Genomic DNA, 14601 nt, shown 5'->3' on the forward strand with positions numbered 1-14601 from the left:
TGCCAGGGTGTTTCGGGTAATGGTGACATCTGCAGAGGGTCAGTGTGTGTGACAGGTGTGCTAGCTTGGCATGGCAGACAGTTTTGAACTGCAGATTCTGCTTTCCGACCGATCTCTGGGAACCATACTTTGGTACGTAGTAGCGCTTTGGTCTTGACGATACCCTGGTGCCCTTCTTGTGCCAGTTGTATTGCTCTTTCTTGTAGGACAGTTGGAATAACTACCCTCGTGCCTCTGAGTATGAAGTCAGATGAGTCAGCTACTGTTAGTTCACATTGAACATGTTTGAATGTTTTCAAAATGTCAGCATGCTGGGATTTATCTGTGAGATGCCACATGTTGTTCCTGATGTGACTGATGACTTCCTGCAGAACCTGGTCTTTCAGAGTCTCTGTTTTTATCTCCTGTGTCATGGCTTTTGGGGTGGAGTGATAAGAGAAGAAATTGACATACTCTTCTGCAACCTTGCATGCACGAGCACTTTCATCTTTGATCTTGGGTTGTTCCAGATGATTTTGAGTGCCTTGTGATCGGTCACCAGTGTGAATGGATGTCCATAAACATACAAATGGAAATGTTCGCAATTCCACACAATGGCGAATGCTTCTTTCTCAGTTTGTGACTATCTTGTTTCCACATCACTCAGTGCTCTGCTTGCATATGCAATAATGTGTTTCATCCCCTTTTCATCTTTTTGACTGAGAATGGCGCCCAGTCCTACTGGACTAGCATCAACAATCAGTTCAGTCTGTCTGCTGGGATAGAAGTAGGACATCGTCGTGTCGTTTGTGAGACTGACCTTGAGTGCCTGCAACGCAGTTTCTTGGTCCTGACCCCATGTCCAAGGGATGTCCTTGTGTGTGAGCCTGCGCAGTGGCTCAGAGATCGATGAGAAGTCCCTGATGAACCTTGAGCAGCAATTGGCCATGCCAAGGAGACTTTTGATGTCAGCAGGTGTTTTTGGGTTGGGAGCGTGTTGAACTGCTGCAGCCTTTTTAGGATCTGCTGAAACGCCTCCTGCAGAGAAGATGAAACCAAAAAACTCAAGTCTTGTTTTATTAAATTCACACTTCTCTCGATTCAGAGTAAGGCCTGACTCTGATAGTCGCTTAAAGAGAGCTGTAAGATTGCTGTCATGATCAGCCTGGTCCCTGCCAAAGACTATAATGTCATCACTAAGATTTTTGACTCCGTCAGTCCTTGCAGCGTCTGATGAATATCATTTTGGAACACTTCAGCTGCAGAAGAGACTCCAAAGCTCAGTCTTTTATAGCGCCGAAGTCCCAGATGAGTAGTGAATGTCGTAATGCAATGGCTGTCAGGGTGTAGTTCAAGTTGGTGGTATCCTGCCCTGAGATCAACTTTTGAGAACACCGTAGATCCATTCAGCTCATGGATTACATCATCAATCGTGGGAGTGACATGTCGTTCTCGTTCGATTGCAGTGTTTGCTTGTCTCATGTCCACACATATCCGTACTTCGTCTGGATTCTTTGGTTTTGGCAGTGTTACAGGTTCAAGGTTCAAGGTTCTTAATTTGTCACATGCATAGTTATACAAGTATAACACACAGTGAAATGTAGCCTGACACGCTCCTCGACATGTGCAAAAATTGGGGGGGGGGTGTAGAGGAAGAACATTATATATATATATATATATACATATAGTATATACACTGGGTGAATGTGCAGTAGTAGCAGCAAGCAGGTGAATTCTGTACATTAATATGAATAGACATCTGACTATTTTACAGGATAGACAATATAAACATATTTAAAATTAAAGGAATTTGGAATGTACATTGTGCCTTGGTTTAGAGTGTCTGGAAGAGTCCTGTCTCAGTCAATTATAGATGATGTGAGAGGGCGGGTGTGTGTGTTTAGGGCACGGATGGCTTGGGGATAGAAGCTCCTCTTGAGTCTCTCTGTCCTTGCCCGGATGATGCGGAACCTTCTACCAGATTGCAGAAGTTGGAACAGTTTGTTGCCAGGATGGGACGGGTCCTTCAGTAGTCCGGCATCTCCTGGTGTAAGTGTCCTGAAGCGGGGGGAGAGCAATCCTGCAGCAGCGTTCTGCTGTACGGATCACTCTCTGGAGAGCTTTTTGGTCCTTCACACAGCTGTTCCCGAACCACGATGTCATGTTCTGTGTGAGGATGCTCTCCACAGCGCCTGTATAGAAAATCCTGAGGATCTTTGGAGAGACCCTGAACTTCCTCAGTTGTCGTAGGTGATACAGGCGCTGCCTAGCCTTTTTGGTCTGGACCTGAATGTGGGCAGCCCATGTCAGGTCTGAGGAGATGTGGACACCAAGATACTTGAAGGACTGCACCCTCTCCACTGGAGCTCCATTGATGATAATGGGCTTGTAGTCTCTGTGCTGACCCCTTCTGAAGTCCACCACCAGCTCCTTGGTCTTGCTGACGTTCAGCTGGAGGTGGTTGTCCTGGCACCACGATGCCAGATTCTTCACTTCATCCATGTAGGCCGCCTCATCGTTGTTGGAGATGGCACCAAACACCACTGTGTCGTCAGCAAACTTCACAATGGTGTTGGAGCCATGGGTGGCAACGCAGTCTGAAGTGTAGAGGGAGTAGAGCAGTGGCGAGAGGACACATCCCTGAGGTGCTCCTGTGTTGATGGTGATGCTGTTGGAGAAGCACCTGCCCACCCTCACCACCTGAGTTCTGCCAGTGAGGAAGTCCAACACCCATGCACACAGACGGCTGTTAAGTCCCAGATCCCTGAGCTTTGTGAACAGTCTGCAGGGCACTATTGTGTTAAACGCTGAACTGTAATCAACAAACAGCATTCGCACATAGTTACCCTGTTTCTTGTCCACGTGGCTGAGAGTGGTGTGTAGGACGTGGGCGATGGCATCCTCTGTGGATCTGTTGGATCTGTAGGCGAACTGCAGCGGATCTGTGGTGTCTGGGATGGAGGAGGAGATGATGTTCTTCAGCAGCCTCTCAAACACCTTCATTACTACCGAGGTCAGTGCAACTGGCCGGTAATCGTTCAGGGATGAGGGTTTGCTGTTCTTGGGCACAGGGATGATGGTGGATCTTTTGAAGCATGTGGGGACCACAGACTTCGCCAGGGACTCGTTGAAGATGTAAGTGAACACACCTGCTAGCTGGTCAGCACAGCAGCGCAGCAGACGGCCGGTGATGCCGTCTGGCCCCGCTGCTTTCCTTGTGTTCACTCTCCTCAGTGCCGCTCGGACGTCATGCTCCGCGATGCTGGTCACCGGTCTCTCGCTGATGACGTCACTGTCCTCGGTAGTCAGGCGGTAGATAGCATTAGCCGCCTGGCTAACCTCGAAACGGGCGTAGAACCGATTCAGCTTGTTGGTGAATGCAGAGTCGGCATTGATCGGCGCAGTGTCCCTGGCTTTGTAGTCCGTAATGGTGCGTACAGTGGGTGAAACCCACGGTGTTGGTCCCGTAACCTTTTCAATAATGTCATCAGCTTCTAATTTCTGAAGTTCGTCCTCCACTTTTTGATGTAAATGAAAAGGAACACGTCTGTGTGGTTGACAGGTTGATTTTACAGTGGGGCAAAAAAGTATTTAGTCAGCCACCGATTGTGCAAGTTCCCCAACTTAAAATGATGACAGAGGTCAGTAATTTGCACCAGAGGTACACTTCAACTGTGAGAGACAGAATGTGAAAAAAAAATCCATGAATCCACATGGTAGGATTTGTAAAGAATTTATTCGTAAATTAGGGTGGAAAATAAGTATTTGGTCACCTCAAACAAGGAAAATCTCTGGCTCTCACAGACCTGTAACGTCCTCTGTAAGAAGCTTTTCTGTCCCCCACTCGTTACCTGTATGAATGGCACCTGTTTGAACTCATCATCTGTATAAAAGACACCTGTCCACAGCCTCAAACAGTCAGACTCCAAACTCCGCCATGGCCAAGACCAAAGAGCTTTCGAAGGACACCAGGAAAAGTATTGTAGACCTGCACCAGACTGGGAAGAGTGAATCTACAATAGGCAAGCAGCTTGGTGTGAAAAAATCAACTGTGGGAGCAATCATCAGAAAATGGAAGACATACAAGACCACTGATAATCTCCCTCCATCTGGGGCTCCACGCAAGATCTCATCCCGTGGGGTCAAAATGATCATGAGAACGGTGAGCAAAGATCCCAGAACCACACGGGGGTACCTGGTGAATGACCTGCAGAGAGCTGGGACCAAAGTAACAAAGGTCACCATCAGTAACACACTACAACGGCAGGGAATCAAATCCCGCAGTGCCAGACGTGTTCCGCTGCTGAAGCCAGTGCATGTCCAGGCCCGTCTGAAGTTTGCCAGAGAGCACATGGATGATACAGCAGAGGATTGGGAGAATGTCATGTGGTCAGATGAAACCAAAGTAGAACTTTTTGGTATAAACTCAACTCGTCGTGTTTGGAGGAAGAAGAATACTGAGTTGCATCCCAAGAACACCATACCTACTGTGAAGCATGGGGGTGGAAACATCATGCTATGGGGCTGTTTTTCTGCCAAGGGGACAGGACGACTGATCCGTGTTAAGGACAGAATGAATGGGGCCATGTATCGTGAGATTTTGAGCCAAAACCTCCTTCCATCAGTGAGAACTTTGAAGATGAAACGAGGCTGGGTCTTCCAACATGACAATGATCCAAAACACACCGCCCGGGCAACAAAGGAGTGGCACCGTAAGAAGCATTTGAAAGTCCTGGAGTGGCCTAGCCAGTCTCCAGACCTCAACCCCATAGAAAATCTGTGGCGGGAGTTGAAAGTCCGTGTTGCTCGGCGACAGCCCCAAAACATCACTGCTCTCGAGAAGATCTGCATGGAGGAATGGGCCAAAATACCAGCTACTGTGTGTGCAAACCTGGTAAAGACCTATAGTAAACGTTTGACCTCTGTTATTGCCAACAAAGGTTATGTTACAAAGTATTGAGTTGTATTTTTGTTATTGACCAAATACTTATTTTCCACCCTGATTTACGAATAAATTCTTTACAAATCCTACCATGTGGATTCATGGATTTTTTTTTCACATTCTGTCTCTCACAGTTGAAGTGTACCTCTGGTGCAAATTACTGACCTCTGTCATCATTTTAGGTGGGGGAACTTGCACAATCGGTGGCTGACTAAATACTTTTTTGCCCCACTGTACATCTGTGTGTTTATGTGCAGTTTCACTTGAAAATCTTTGAGTTTTCCAATTCCCTGGAAAAGTTCTCGGTGTTGTTCTACTAGATTGTCTGCAACGGAACGTTGAGACTGACAAGAGACCGCAGTGACAATCTGGAGGAATCCCAAGTCTTTTGAGGTTTCAAAACTCAAAATATTGAAACCTCCTCCTTTAATGACAAAGAAGGAACACCTAACTGGTTTGTCTTGTTTTTCCACACTGCACCTGAACGCACCACACAGTGGGAGAGACGTAGATGAGTGGTATGGGTAAATCTTGATGTCTGTAGATGTTAACGTAGGACGTGGTGTCAGTTTGTTGTAGGTGGCTTAAGTTAAGCAGTTAGCAGTGGCTCCAGAGTCGATTAGCACCGGTATCTGGGTGCCCATTACTCTGACTTCAGTATGTGGGAGTTTAGGATGTTGAGCTGTGTTCACCACATATACATAAGCATCATCACTGCTGGATGTGTGCCCTGTCTCCACATGTGCAGCGCTGTCTGTTACTTGATGAACAGTTTGCAGTGGCAGGTTTTTCTTATACTTCTTTCCACAATGTGTCTCTTTTCTCTTTGAGCGACATTGCTTTGCAAAATGATTGAATTTGCCACAAGAATTACAGATTTTGTCTTTGGCTGGGCAGCCTTGCTCATGAGGATATCTGCCTCCACAGTTTTGACAGAGGTTATTCGGCTGCCATGAGGGCATCCATTTGTTTCTAGCCGTGGTGTCACGTCCTGTTTTGTGCTGTACTGTACTTTGTGCAGCTGTCTTGTCAGCTTCCATCCCTGTAGCTTGCAACTCACAGTTTTTGGCTAAAATCCTAAGCCTGGTGTGATAGTTGTCCAACGTTTCACCTGATTCCTGCATCGCTTTCCTGAACAGATAAATCGGATACTGCACGTATGCTGCCCTCACGACACGTGACCCTGTGAGGTTAGACAGCTAGCGAACAAATAGAAGAGGTCTTCCACACAAGGCTTGACTTTCTTGTTTTTATGTAACTAGAACATGAGCGAAAATGAAAATGAATCGCTGGTTAACACACATCTTAATAACAACTTGCCGATTAGCCTAGCTTAACATGTACATTACATCAGCATACAGTTCGCTCCATGTAAACACACATAACGACTGTCTCTACACATGTCAATACTCACAAAGACGAACATTTTCCGAGGTGCGAACGTGTAGAGCACTCTTAGCGTGAACATGAACTAGTCCCTATTTAATAACTGCCGGAGCACTTTTTCACGACATCATAAACGAAAGGGTACATCAAAGATAGGTTAGTGAACAGAGCGCTCCCTCGCTCCATTTCCGCACATAGGATACAAAGATCTCTTGTGGCAATGATGTCTCACTCTGAGCTTATTTATCACTCTGCTTATGTAGCTCAATCAGCACACACACCAACCGCTGACTTTTGACTCAAGGGCATAACACTCCCCGCTTGATATACACACATTATATCACAATAAACATCAATACAACATATTCAAACATCATCTAGCATTGAAGAATATTCATTCAGTCTCTGCAAGCAAAACAACAATCTCTGAAACTGGTCTGAGAAACATTTTAACAGTCCCATCTTTTACAGTCCGCACTTCCACTTTTCGGACCTTCTTGTCGCTGCTGGGGAATGTTTTTACTATTAGTCCCATGGGCCATTCGTTCCTGCTGGCTTGGGGGTCCTTTAGCAGGACCACATCTCCTATTTTGACATTAGGTCTAGTCTCTGTCCATTTTGCACGACCTTGTAAGGTGGATAAATACTCTCCCTTCCACCTTTTCCAAAAAGCGTCAGCGAGGAGTTGAACATGTTTCCATTGTTTCCCAAACAGCTGCCCTGATGAGAAGTTCCCAAGTGGGGCGGACACAGCACTCATCTTCTGCGTTAGTAGCACTGCTGGAGTGAGTACTGCAGGACTGTCAGGGTCGGTGGATATGGGAACAAGAGGCCTTGCATTAATAATTGCCATCACCTCGGCCATGAAGGTGCACAACACTTCATGAGTAAGACGTGTTTGTTCAGTTCGTAACAACATTGCATCCAGAATGCGCCTGGCAACGCCTATAAGGCGCTCCCACGAGCCTCCCATATGAGACGCATGAGGGGGATTGAAAGTCCAAACACACCCTCTCTCTTGCAGGTACTTTCCTACTGCTTTGTTTCCTGAGTTTAGGTCTAATTCCTTACAAGCGCCCACAAAATTCGTGCCTCTGTCCGAGCGCAGAAACTTGGCCGGGCCCCGAATAGAGAAGAGCCTTCTTAATGCATTGATAAAACTATCAGCAGACATAGTCTCTATCAGTTCGATATGCACAGCCCTAGTTGACATGCATGTGAATAACACAGCCCAACGTTTGTTCTGGGAACAACCACCTCTTGTACGACGCGTCACAATAGTCCATGGCCCAAATACATCTAGGCCTACAGTGGTAAAGGGTTGTTCAGGGGTGACTCGGTCTGCAGGCAAGTCTGCCATTTTCTGGATCTGCATTTTGCCTCGCAACTTGCGACATGTGACACACCGATGAATGACAGATGACACAAGCCGCTTCCCTCCAATTATCCAGTACCCAGCACCACGGATAGCTCCTTCAGTTATGTGTCTTCCTTGATGAGCCACTCGTTCATGATAGTGAGTTACAATTAGCATGGCGATGTGGCTGGTAGATGGGATAATCAGAGGGTGCTTTTCATTCTCTGTGAGATCGGCAGCGGAAAGACGTCCACCGACTCGTAAGAGACTGTCTTTGTCCACTACAGGATTGAGCTTTTTGAGTGCATCAAATATGCCACTGACCTTCCTTCCTTCTTTAATGTTTTCAAGCGTCCCTTTGTAAGCTTCTTGTTGGACGGCTCGAATAATGACTGCTTGGGCTCGGGTGAGTTCTTGGACGCTCGGTGTCTCACTGAAACCTTTCCATCCCCTTCGCCCACTTGTAAGACTTTGTTGTTACACTTTCTCTTACCGTACATTACCAAATCTCCATTTGCACTATTTGCCTATTTGCACTACTCTGCCTGGTTTACACTCAATGTCACTTACCCATTATATTGTATATTATATAGCTTTCTTGTTATATGTAAAATTGTATTTATTTAAATTTTTACTTTTTAATTATTTTACTTGCATTTTTTAATCACTTTTATATTTAAATATATTTAAATGTTCATTTGCTATTTATCTAGGGAGTGAAGAGTAACGCAATTTCTATTCTCCGTATGTCCTGTACATGTGGCAGAATCGACAAATAAAGTTGACTTTGACTTTGACTTTGACTTTGACTTTTGTCTTTTGTGCAAAGGATGTAACTACATGAATGAGTCTGGCTATGACTCTGCAAAGAGTGATCCAGTTTGAGTACTTTTTGAAACGGTCAGAACCCAACTGTGGCTCTGCTACAGTAGTTTTCATTACTTTTATTTCCGGATGTATCTCTCTGTCTTTTTCAGGTTCGATGAGCGTGAAAGGACCAGTGTGTGGTTCTGTGTGTGGGTCAGAGTACAGAAAGGGTGGACCTGAGAACCAGGTACTGTTCTGCAGGTCTGCTGCTGGAATGAACCGAGTGGCCTGGTCAGCTGGATTTAACTCACTTGGTACATAATGCCATTGACTCGGATGGGTGGATGCTCTAATGCGCGTAACCCTGTTGGCAACATACATGTAGAATCGTCTGGAGGTGTTGTGTATGTACCCCAACACAATCCTACTGTCTGTGTAAAAAGTCACATTGTCTACTTTAATGTCTAACTCGTCTCTGATGAGCTCAAACATTTCCACTGCGAGCACAGCAGCACATAGTTCCAGGCGTGGTACAGTGTGTGCGGGGCGGGGTGCGAGTTTAGACTTCCCCATCACAAACCCAGTATGACACTGTCCTTCACTGTCAACTGTACGCAGATAGACTACTGCACCTATAGCGACAGTGGAGGCATCACAGAAAATGCAAAGTTCTTTCACTTTCGTTGTGCTTAACGTACCTGGGCTGTAGCACCTTGGTATTTGGAGGTTCTCAAGGGCTTGCAAAGAGTCTTTCCATAAGTCCCACCTCTCCTGTTTCTCAGGGGGTAAGAGTGTGTCCCAGTCTTTTCCATCAGATGACAGTTCCCTGAGTAATGCTTTGCCCTGCATTATTATGGGAGCAGCAAATCCCAAAGGGTCATAGAGGCTATTAACTGTCGACAATACTCCCCTCCGTGTGAATGGTTTGCTCTCATTTGACACCTGGTAAGTGAAGCTGTCAGATTGTAGGTTCCAACAGAGTCCCAAGCTTCTCTGAACTGGAAGAGGGTCTACTCCTAGGTCTAAATCTTTCAGGTCCTTTGCACGATCCTCAACAGGGAAAGCTTCCATGACTTGACTGCAGTTTGATGCCACCTTGTGGAGGCGCAAGTTAGACTCTGCCAACATGTTTTGCGTTCTTGTGAGCAGGTTGATTGCTTCCTCTGGCGTGGCGACTGATGTGAGACCATCGTCAACATAAAACTGACGCTCAACAAACTGTCTTGCCTCAGATCCGTGTTCTCGTTCTCCCTGCTGTGCTGCCTGTCTCATGCAGTAGATGGCAACAGCGGGTGACGGGCTGTTTCCAAACACGTGGACCTTCATTCTAAACTCAACTATGCTCTTTGTAATGTCATTGTCCTCATACCACAGATAACGCAGATAATCTCTGTGGTCTTCGCGCACAACGAAGCAGTAAAACATTTGCTGCACATCGGCTGTCAGGGCTATGGGCTCTTTGCGGAAGCGCAACAGCACTCCCAATAGGGAGTTGTTCAAATCAGGTCCGCCAAGAAGCACTTGATTGAGCGAAATTCCATCACATTCTGCACTTGAATCAAACACGACTCGTATTTGTTGTGGCTTCTGTGGGTGGTATACCCCAAACGTGGGCAGATACCAATGTTCTTTATTTAGTGGCAGAGGAGGGGCAGGCTCGGCTTGGTCGTTATCCAACATTTTCTGCATGAATTGGATGTAGTGATCTTTCATTTCTGGTCTCTTTTCCAAAGTCTTTCGGAGAGAGCAGAGGCGTTTTAGGGCTTGTTCTCTGTTGTCAGGGAGCCTCCTTCTCTGTGAGCGAAAGGGTAAAGGTGCAACCCAGCTGTTCTCTTGGTTTTGATAAACTTCACTGTCCATTATTGTCAGGAATGCTCTGTCGTCGATAGACATGGCTTGTTTGTTATCACCCTCAGATCTAACAAACACAGAGTGTCCCAAATCGTCTGTGATGCAGGTTGCATTCATAGTGACCCCATAATTCTCTTTAACGTGAATTGTGTTTGGGCAAGGCTCAAAATAGGATGCACGTCCATTATCTAAGGTGTGTGTTTTATAGACATTGACCTCTGACTGACTGTGCACTTTTCCTAGACACACCTCCCCCACAATAACCCAACCCAGGTCTAGCCTTTGGGCGTATGGTGCATCATTGGGTCCGTTGATTTGCTCACGTACCTTATGGACCCTGATGACGTCCCTTCCAAGGAGTAAAAGGATTGGGGCGTGGTGGTCGACAGGTGGGATGTTATCTGTCACTGGAAGAAGATGTGGGTGATGCTGGGCAATCTCTGGAGAGGGTATTTCAGATCTATTGTCCGGCACAGAGTCACATTCAATTAAAGGGGGTAGCTGGATGTTGACTTCTCCATCCAAAGACTCGAGGAAGAAGTTTACAGCTCTCCTACCTGAGGTTTGTTCTCTGCCAGAGCAAGTCTTTAAGGTGTATGGAGTGGGTTTGGCATTGATTTTGAAAAGGCTGAAAAACTCTGACTTAACCAGTGACCTGTTGGACTGATCATCTATTACTGCATACATTTTTATAGCTCTCTCTTTTTGGCCTGCGGGATACACTTTGACCAAACTGATCTTAGAACATGAACGTGGGCTATCACCTTGGCCACATACCTCTGTGCACTTCGACTCGACTGAAGGTGAGCTCTCGATTTGCTCTTCATTGTCGTTGTTTCCTGGTGTAGTACTCTTAGGGGCAGGAGTAGGACCAGGATGCATTGCAGATAAGTGTTTAAGGCTGTCACACTCGATACACTTAACCACTGCTTTACAGTTTTTTGCAATGTGTTGGACAGACCCACAGCATCTGTAGCATATGTGGTGCTCTTTGAGATAGGCTTGTCTTTCTTCAATAGTTTTGTCTCTAAAGAGCTTACACTTTTTGAGTGGATGTGGTTTTTTGTGGATTGGGCACTGGCGATCCGGTTCCTCCATTTTCTTTGGACTGAGATTATTCTGGTCCGACTCTGCCGTAATGTCCATTTTGTGTGCTGACACAGTAGGTTTGCGACTATAAGACCTCAGTTTTTCTGTTGGGGGAGAAGGGACATGGGTGTTGGCCTTGGACATAGCAAAGCTTGGGTCATTCCTCATTTTCGCTTGCCGCTGGACAAATTGTGTGAAAACTGAGAAAGGAGGAAATGACACACTATGAGTCTCCTTGTACTGTGTTCCTACAGTTGTCCACTTTTCCTGTAGGTTGAAGGGAAGTTTTTCCACTATTTGCCTGACTCCTCTAGCTGTGTCCAGGTAAGCAAGTCCTGGGAGCGCGCCATCTTGTTTAGCACACTGAAGCTCCAATAAGATGTCACTAAGTTCCTGCAGCTTAACATTGTCTTTGTTTGTGAGTTTGGGAAAGTCCTCTACCTTTTTTAAGAGTGCGTCCTCAATAGCCTCAGGTGAGCCGTAGCACTCTTCAAGGCGTTGCCAGACCATCTTCGCACCTGCAGCAGGATTGAGGGTGTGTACAGCACGAATGCGCTTAGCCTGTTCGGATGATGTTGGACCCAACCATTTTGTTAGCAAGTCTAATTCCTCTCTTGGAGACAAATTTAGGTCTTTGGTTGCGCTGATGAATGAGGTTTTCCATGCCCAATAGTTTTCAGGTTTGTCATCAAATTGCAAAAGACCTGTGCTGACTAGTTCTTTGCGAATTAGGTATTTTGCAAACTGTTGCATTTCACTTGATTCAGGTACACAGTTGTTAAGGTTGGGGGTGTGCTTTGTGGAGTTGGACCAGTACGTGTCGACTACACCAGTGTTCACTGTTTGCTCCTGTTTCCTTTCTCTATTTACAGGTGGTGTTTTCGTCTGAGTGTTGGTTATAAAAGGATTAGTTATTTGTGTACTGTCTTGTGCATCTACTTCATTGCAATTTCCTTTAGGAGGCTGTGCTGAGTCGTGCTGAGTGTCTGGGTAGAGTAACTCACATTGTTGTTGAACATATTCGTTAGTGCGGTGCACTGTACTGATGGGCTCAGCTTCCTCACAAAGTTCTCCGTAGAGCTCCCCGCTCTGAATCTCTGCTTCTTCATAGGCTGAGGCCTCTGCTTCAGCTGCGGCTATTGCTTTTTGGCACTGGAGGACATGTAGATGAGCATCCAGTTCAGCTCTCTGTTTCATTGCATTAGCTTCCTTTTCAGCGAAGGCCAGTTGAGCTCGTGCTGCTTGAGCTTTGGCGTAGGCCCTTGCAGCTGCAGAAGCTGTTGATGAGGATGTCCGTTGAGAACGCCTTGTCGAGGTTCTGGATTGCTGCGACTTGGTGTCGAATGGTTGAGACCGTTGCTGCGTTGTAGCTGGTTGAGTGGCAACGTCTGGTTGCTGTTCACCACCGGCTGCTTCGTCTAGCTCTTCAGCAGCGTAGTCTTTTAGGTAATTTCTTCCTGAGCGTAGACTCATGTTGCTTAAAGTAGCTCTGTATGTTTGAACCCGCTGAGTAGGCGTCTTTTCCTTCGTCTTTTTACTATGCTGCCCTCACGACACGTGACCCTGTGAGGTTAGACAGCTAGCGAACAAATAGAAGAGGTCTTCCACACAAGGCTTGACTTTCTTGTTTTTATGTAACTAGAACATGAGCGAAAATGAAAATGAATCGCTGGTTAACACACATCTTAATAACAACTTGCCGATTAGCCTAGCTTAACATGTACATTACATCAGCATACAGTTCGCTCCATGTAAACACACATAACGACTGTCTCTACACATGTCAATACTCACAAAGACGAACATTTTCCGAGGTGCGAACGTGTAGAGCACTCTTAGCGTGAACATGAACTAGTCCCTATTTAATAACTGCCGGAGCACTTTTTCACGACATCATAAACGAAAGGGTACATCAAAGATAGGTTAGTGAACAGAGCGCTCCCTCGCTCCATTTCCGCACATAGGATACAAAGATCTCTTGTGGCAATGATGTCTCACTCTGAGCTTATTTATCACTCTGCTTATGTAGCTCAATCAGCACACACACCAACCGCTGACTTTTGACTCAAGGGCATAACAGCACGTTTTTCTTAGGCGCAAAGTATGCTGACAGTTTCTGTTTTGTATCTGCGTACTTGTCGCCATCTGTTGCTAACGTGTCGTAAACGTCATGCACTTTTTCACCAGCTACATGCAGCAATAATGCTCTTAATCTCGCATCTCCAGTAATGTTCATTGCTTTTAGATGAATTAGATGAAAGGTTTTTAAGCAAATCTGAGACCAGAAGTTTAGGTCTAAGTTAACTGATAAAGCCGCTTCCCATTTTGCAATAGGAAGTGATATTGATTCATCTGTTTTAGAAAGCATTCTGTATATTTTGGATAGTAATTTGGGGGTTTTAAGAGTAAGAAATTGAACCACACTTGGTGGTGTTTGTAGTTCAACTTGACCCGGTTTAAATTTCTTTTTTACTATGGATTTAATTTGTTGATATTCTAAAAATCTTTTCCTGTTGATCCCATATTGTGTAACTAGTCCGTCAAATGAAATAAATTCTGTTCCTTCTAGTATATGTTCTAAATATTTGATTCCTTTACCACTCCAATTTGAAAAGTTTATCATATTATTGTTTTGTAATATGTCAGGGTTGTTCCAGATAGGTGTACGTGTGCATGGGATTAATGAAGACGCCGTCAATTTTAGAAACTCCCACCATGCTGTCAGAGAAGAGCTGATGTTGATGCTCTTAAAGCATTCATGTCGTTGGATGTTTGAGCTGATAAATGGTAGGTCTGAGATCTCTAGATTATTGCAAAGTGCTTGTTCTACATCTAGCCAAGGTTCATCTAAGAGGGTATGTTTTAGCCATCCTGAGATAAACTGAAGCCTGTTGGCTAAGAAGTAGTGCTGAGTGTTAGGTAGTTCTAATCCTCCTCTATCCTTGGTCTTTTGTAGTGTTTTTAAGCTTATACGTGGGGGTTTATTTTTCCAAAGGAATTTGGACATACATGAATCTAGAGATCTGAACCAATCTTGTGGCGGTTTAGTTGGGATCATTGAGAATAAATAATTTATTTTTGGTAAGACCATCATTTTTATAGCGGCAACCCTTCCCATGAGTGATATGGGTAGACATTTCCACCTAGCCAGATCATCTTCTACCTTCTTTAAAAGTGGGATATGGTTTAA

The 14601-nt window shown here is 45.4% G+C and overlaps 1 protein-coding gene across 1 annotated transcript; it reads right to left on the reverse strand.

The window, feature by feature from the left end:
• Nucleotides 1-622: 622 nt before the first annotated feature.
• LOC147335607 (uncharacterized) lies at nt 623-13048 on the reverse strand. Its single transcript, XM_086286080.1, has 3 exons — nt 11100-13048; nt 8900-10985; nt 623-1017 (listed from the first exon to the last, which is right to left on the reverse strand). The coding sequence occupies exons 1-3, from the start codon at nt 12882-12884 to the stop codon at nt 623-625; spliced, it is 4266 nt and encodes a 1421-aa protein (XP_086142206.1). The 5' UTR covers nt 12885-13048.
• Between the last annotated feature and the right edge of the window lie 1553 nt (nt 13049-14601).

The sequence above is a fragment of the Aulonocara sp. 'chitande type north' Nkhata Bay genome, linkage group LG3 (assembly GCF_057382095.1).
Source record: "Aulonocara sp. 'chitande type north' Nkhata Bay isolate Kocher_YH1m ecotype deep benthic linkage group LG3, A_spYH_male_GT1.1, whole genome shotgun sequence".
Taxonomy (NCBI): domain Eukaryota; kingdom Metazoa; phylum Chordata; class Actinopteri; order Cichliformes; family Cichlidae; genus Aulonocara; species Aulonocara sp. 'chitande type north' Nkhata Bay.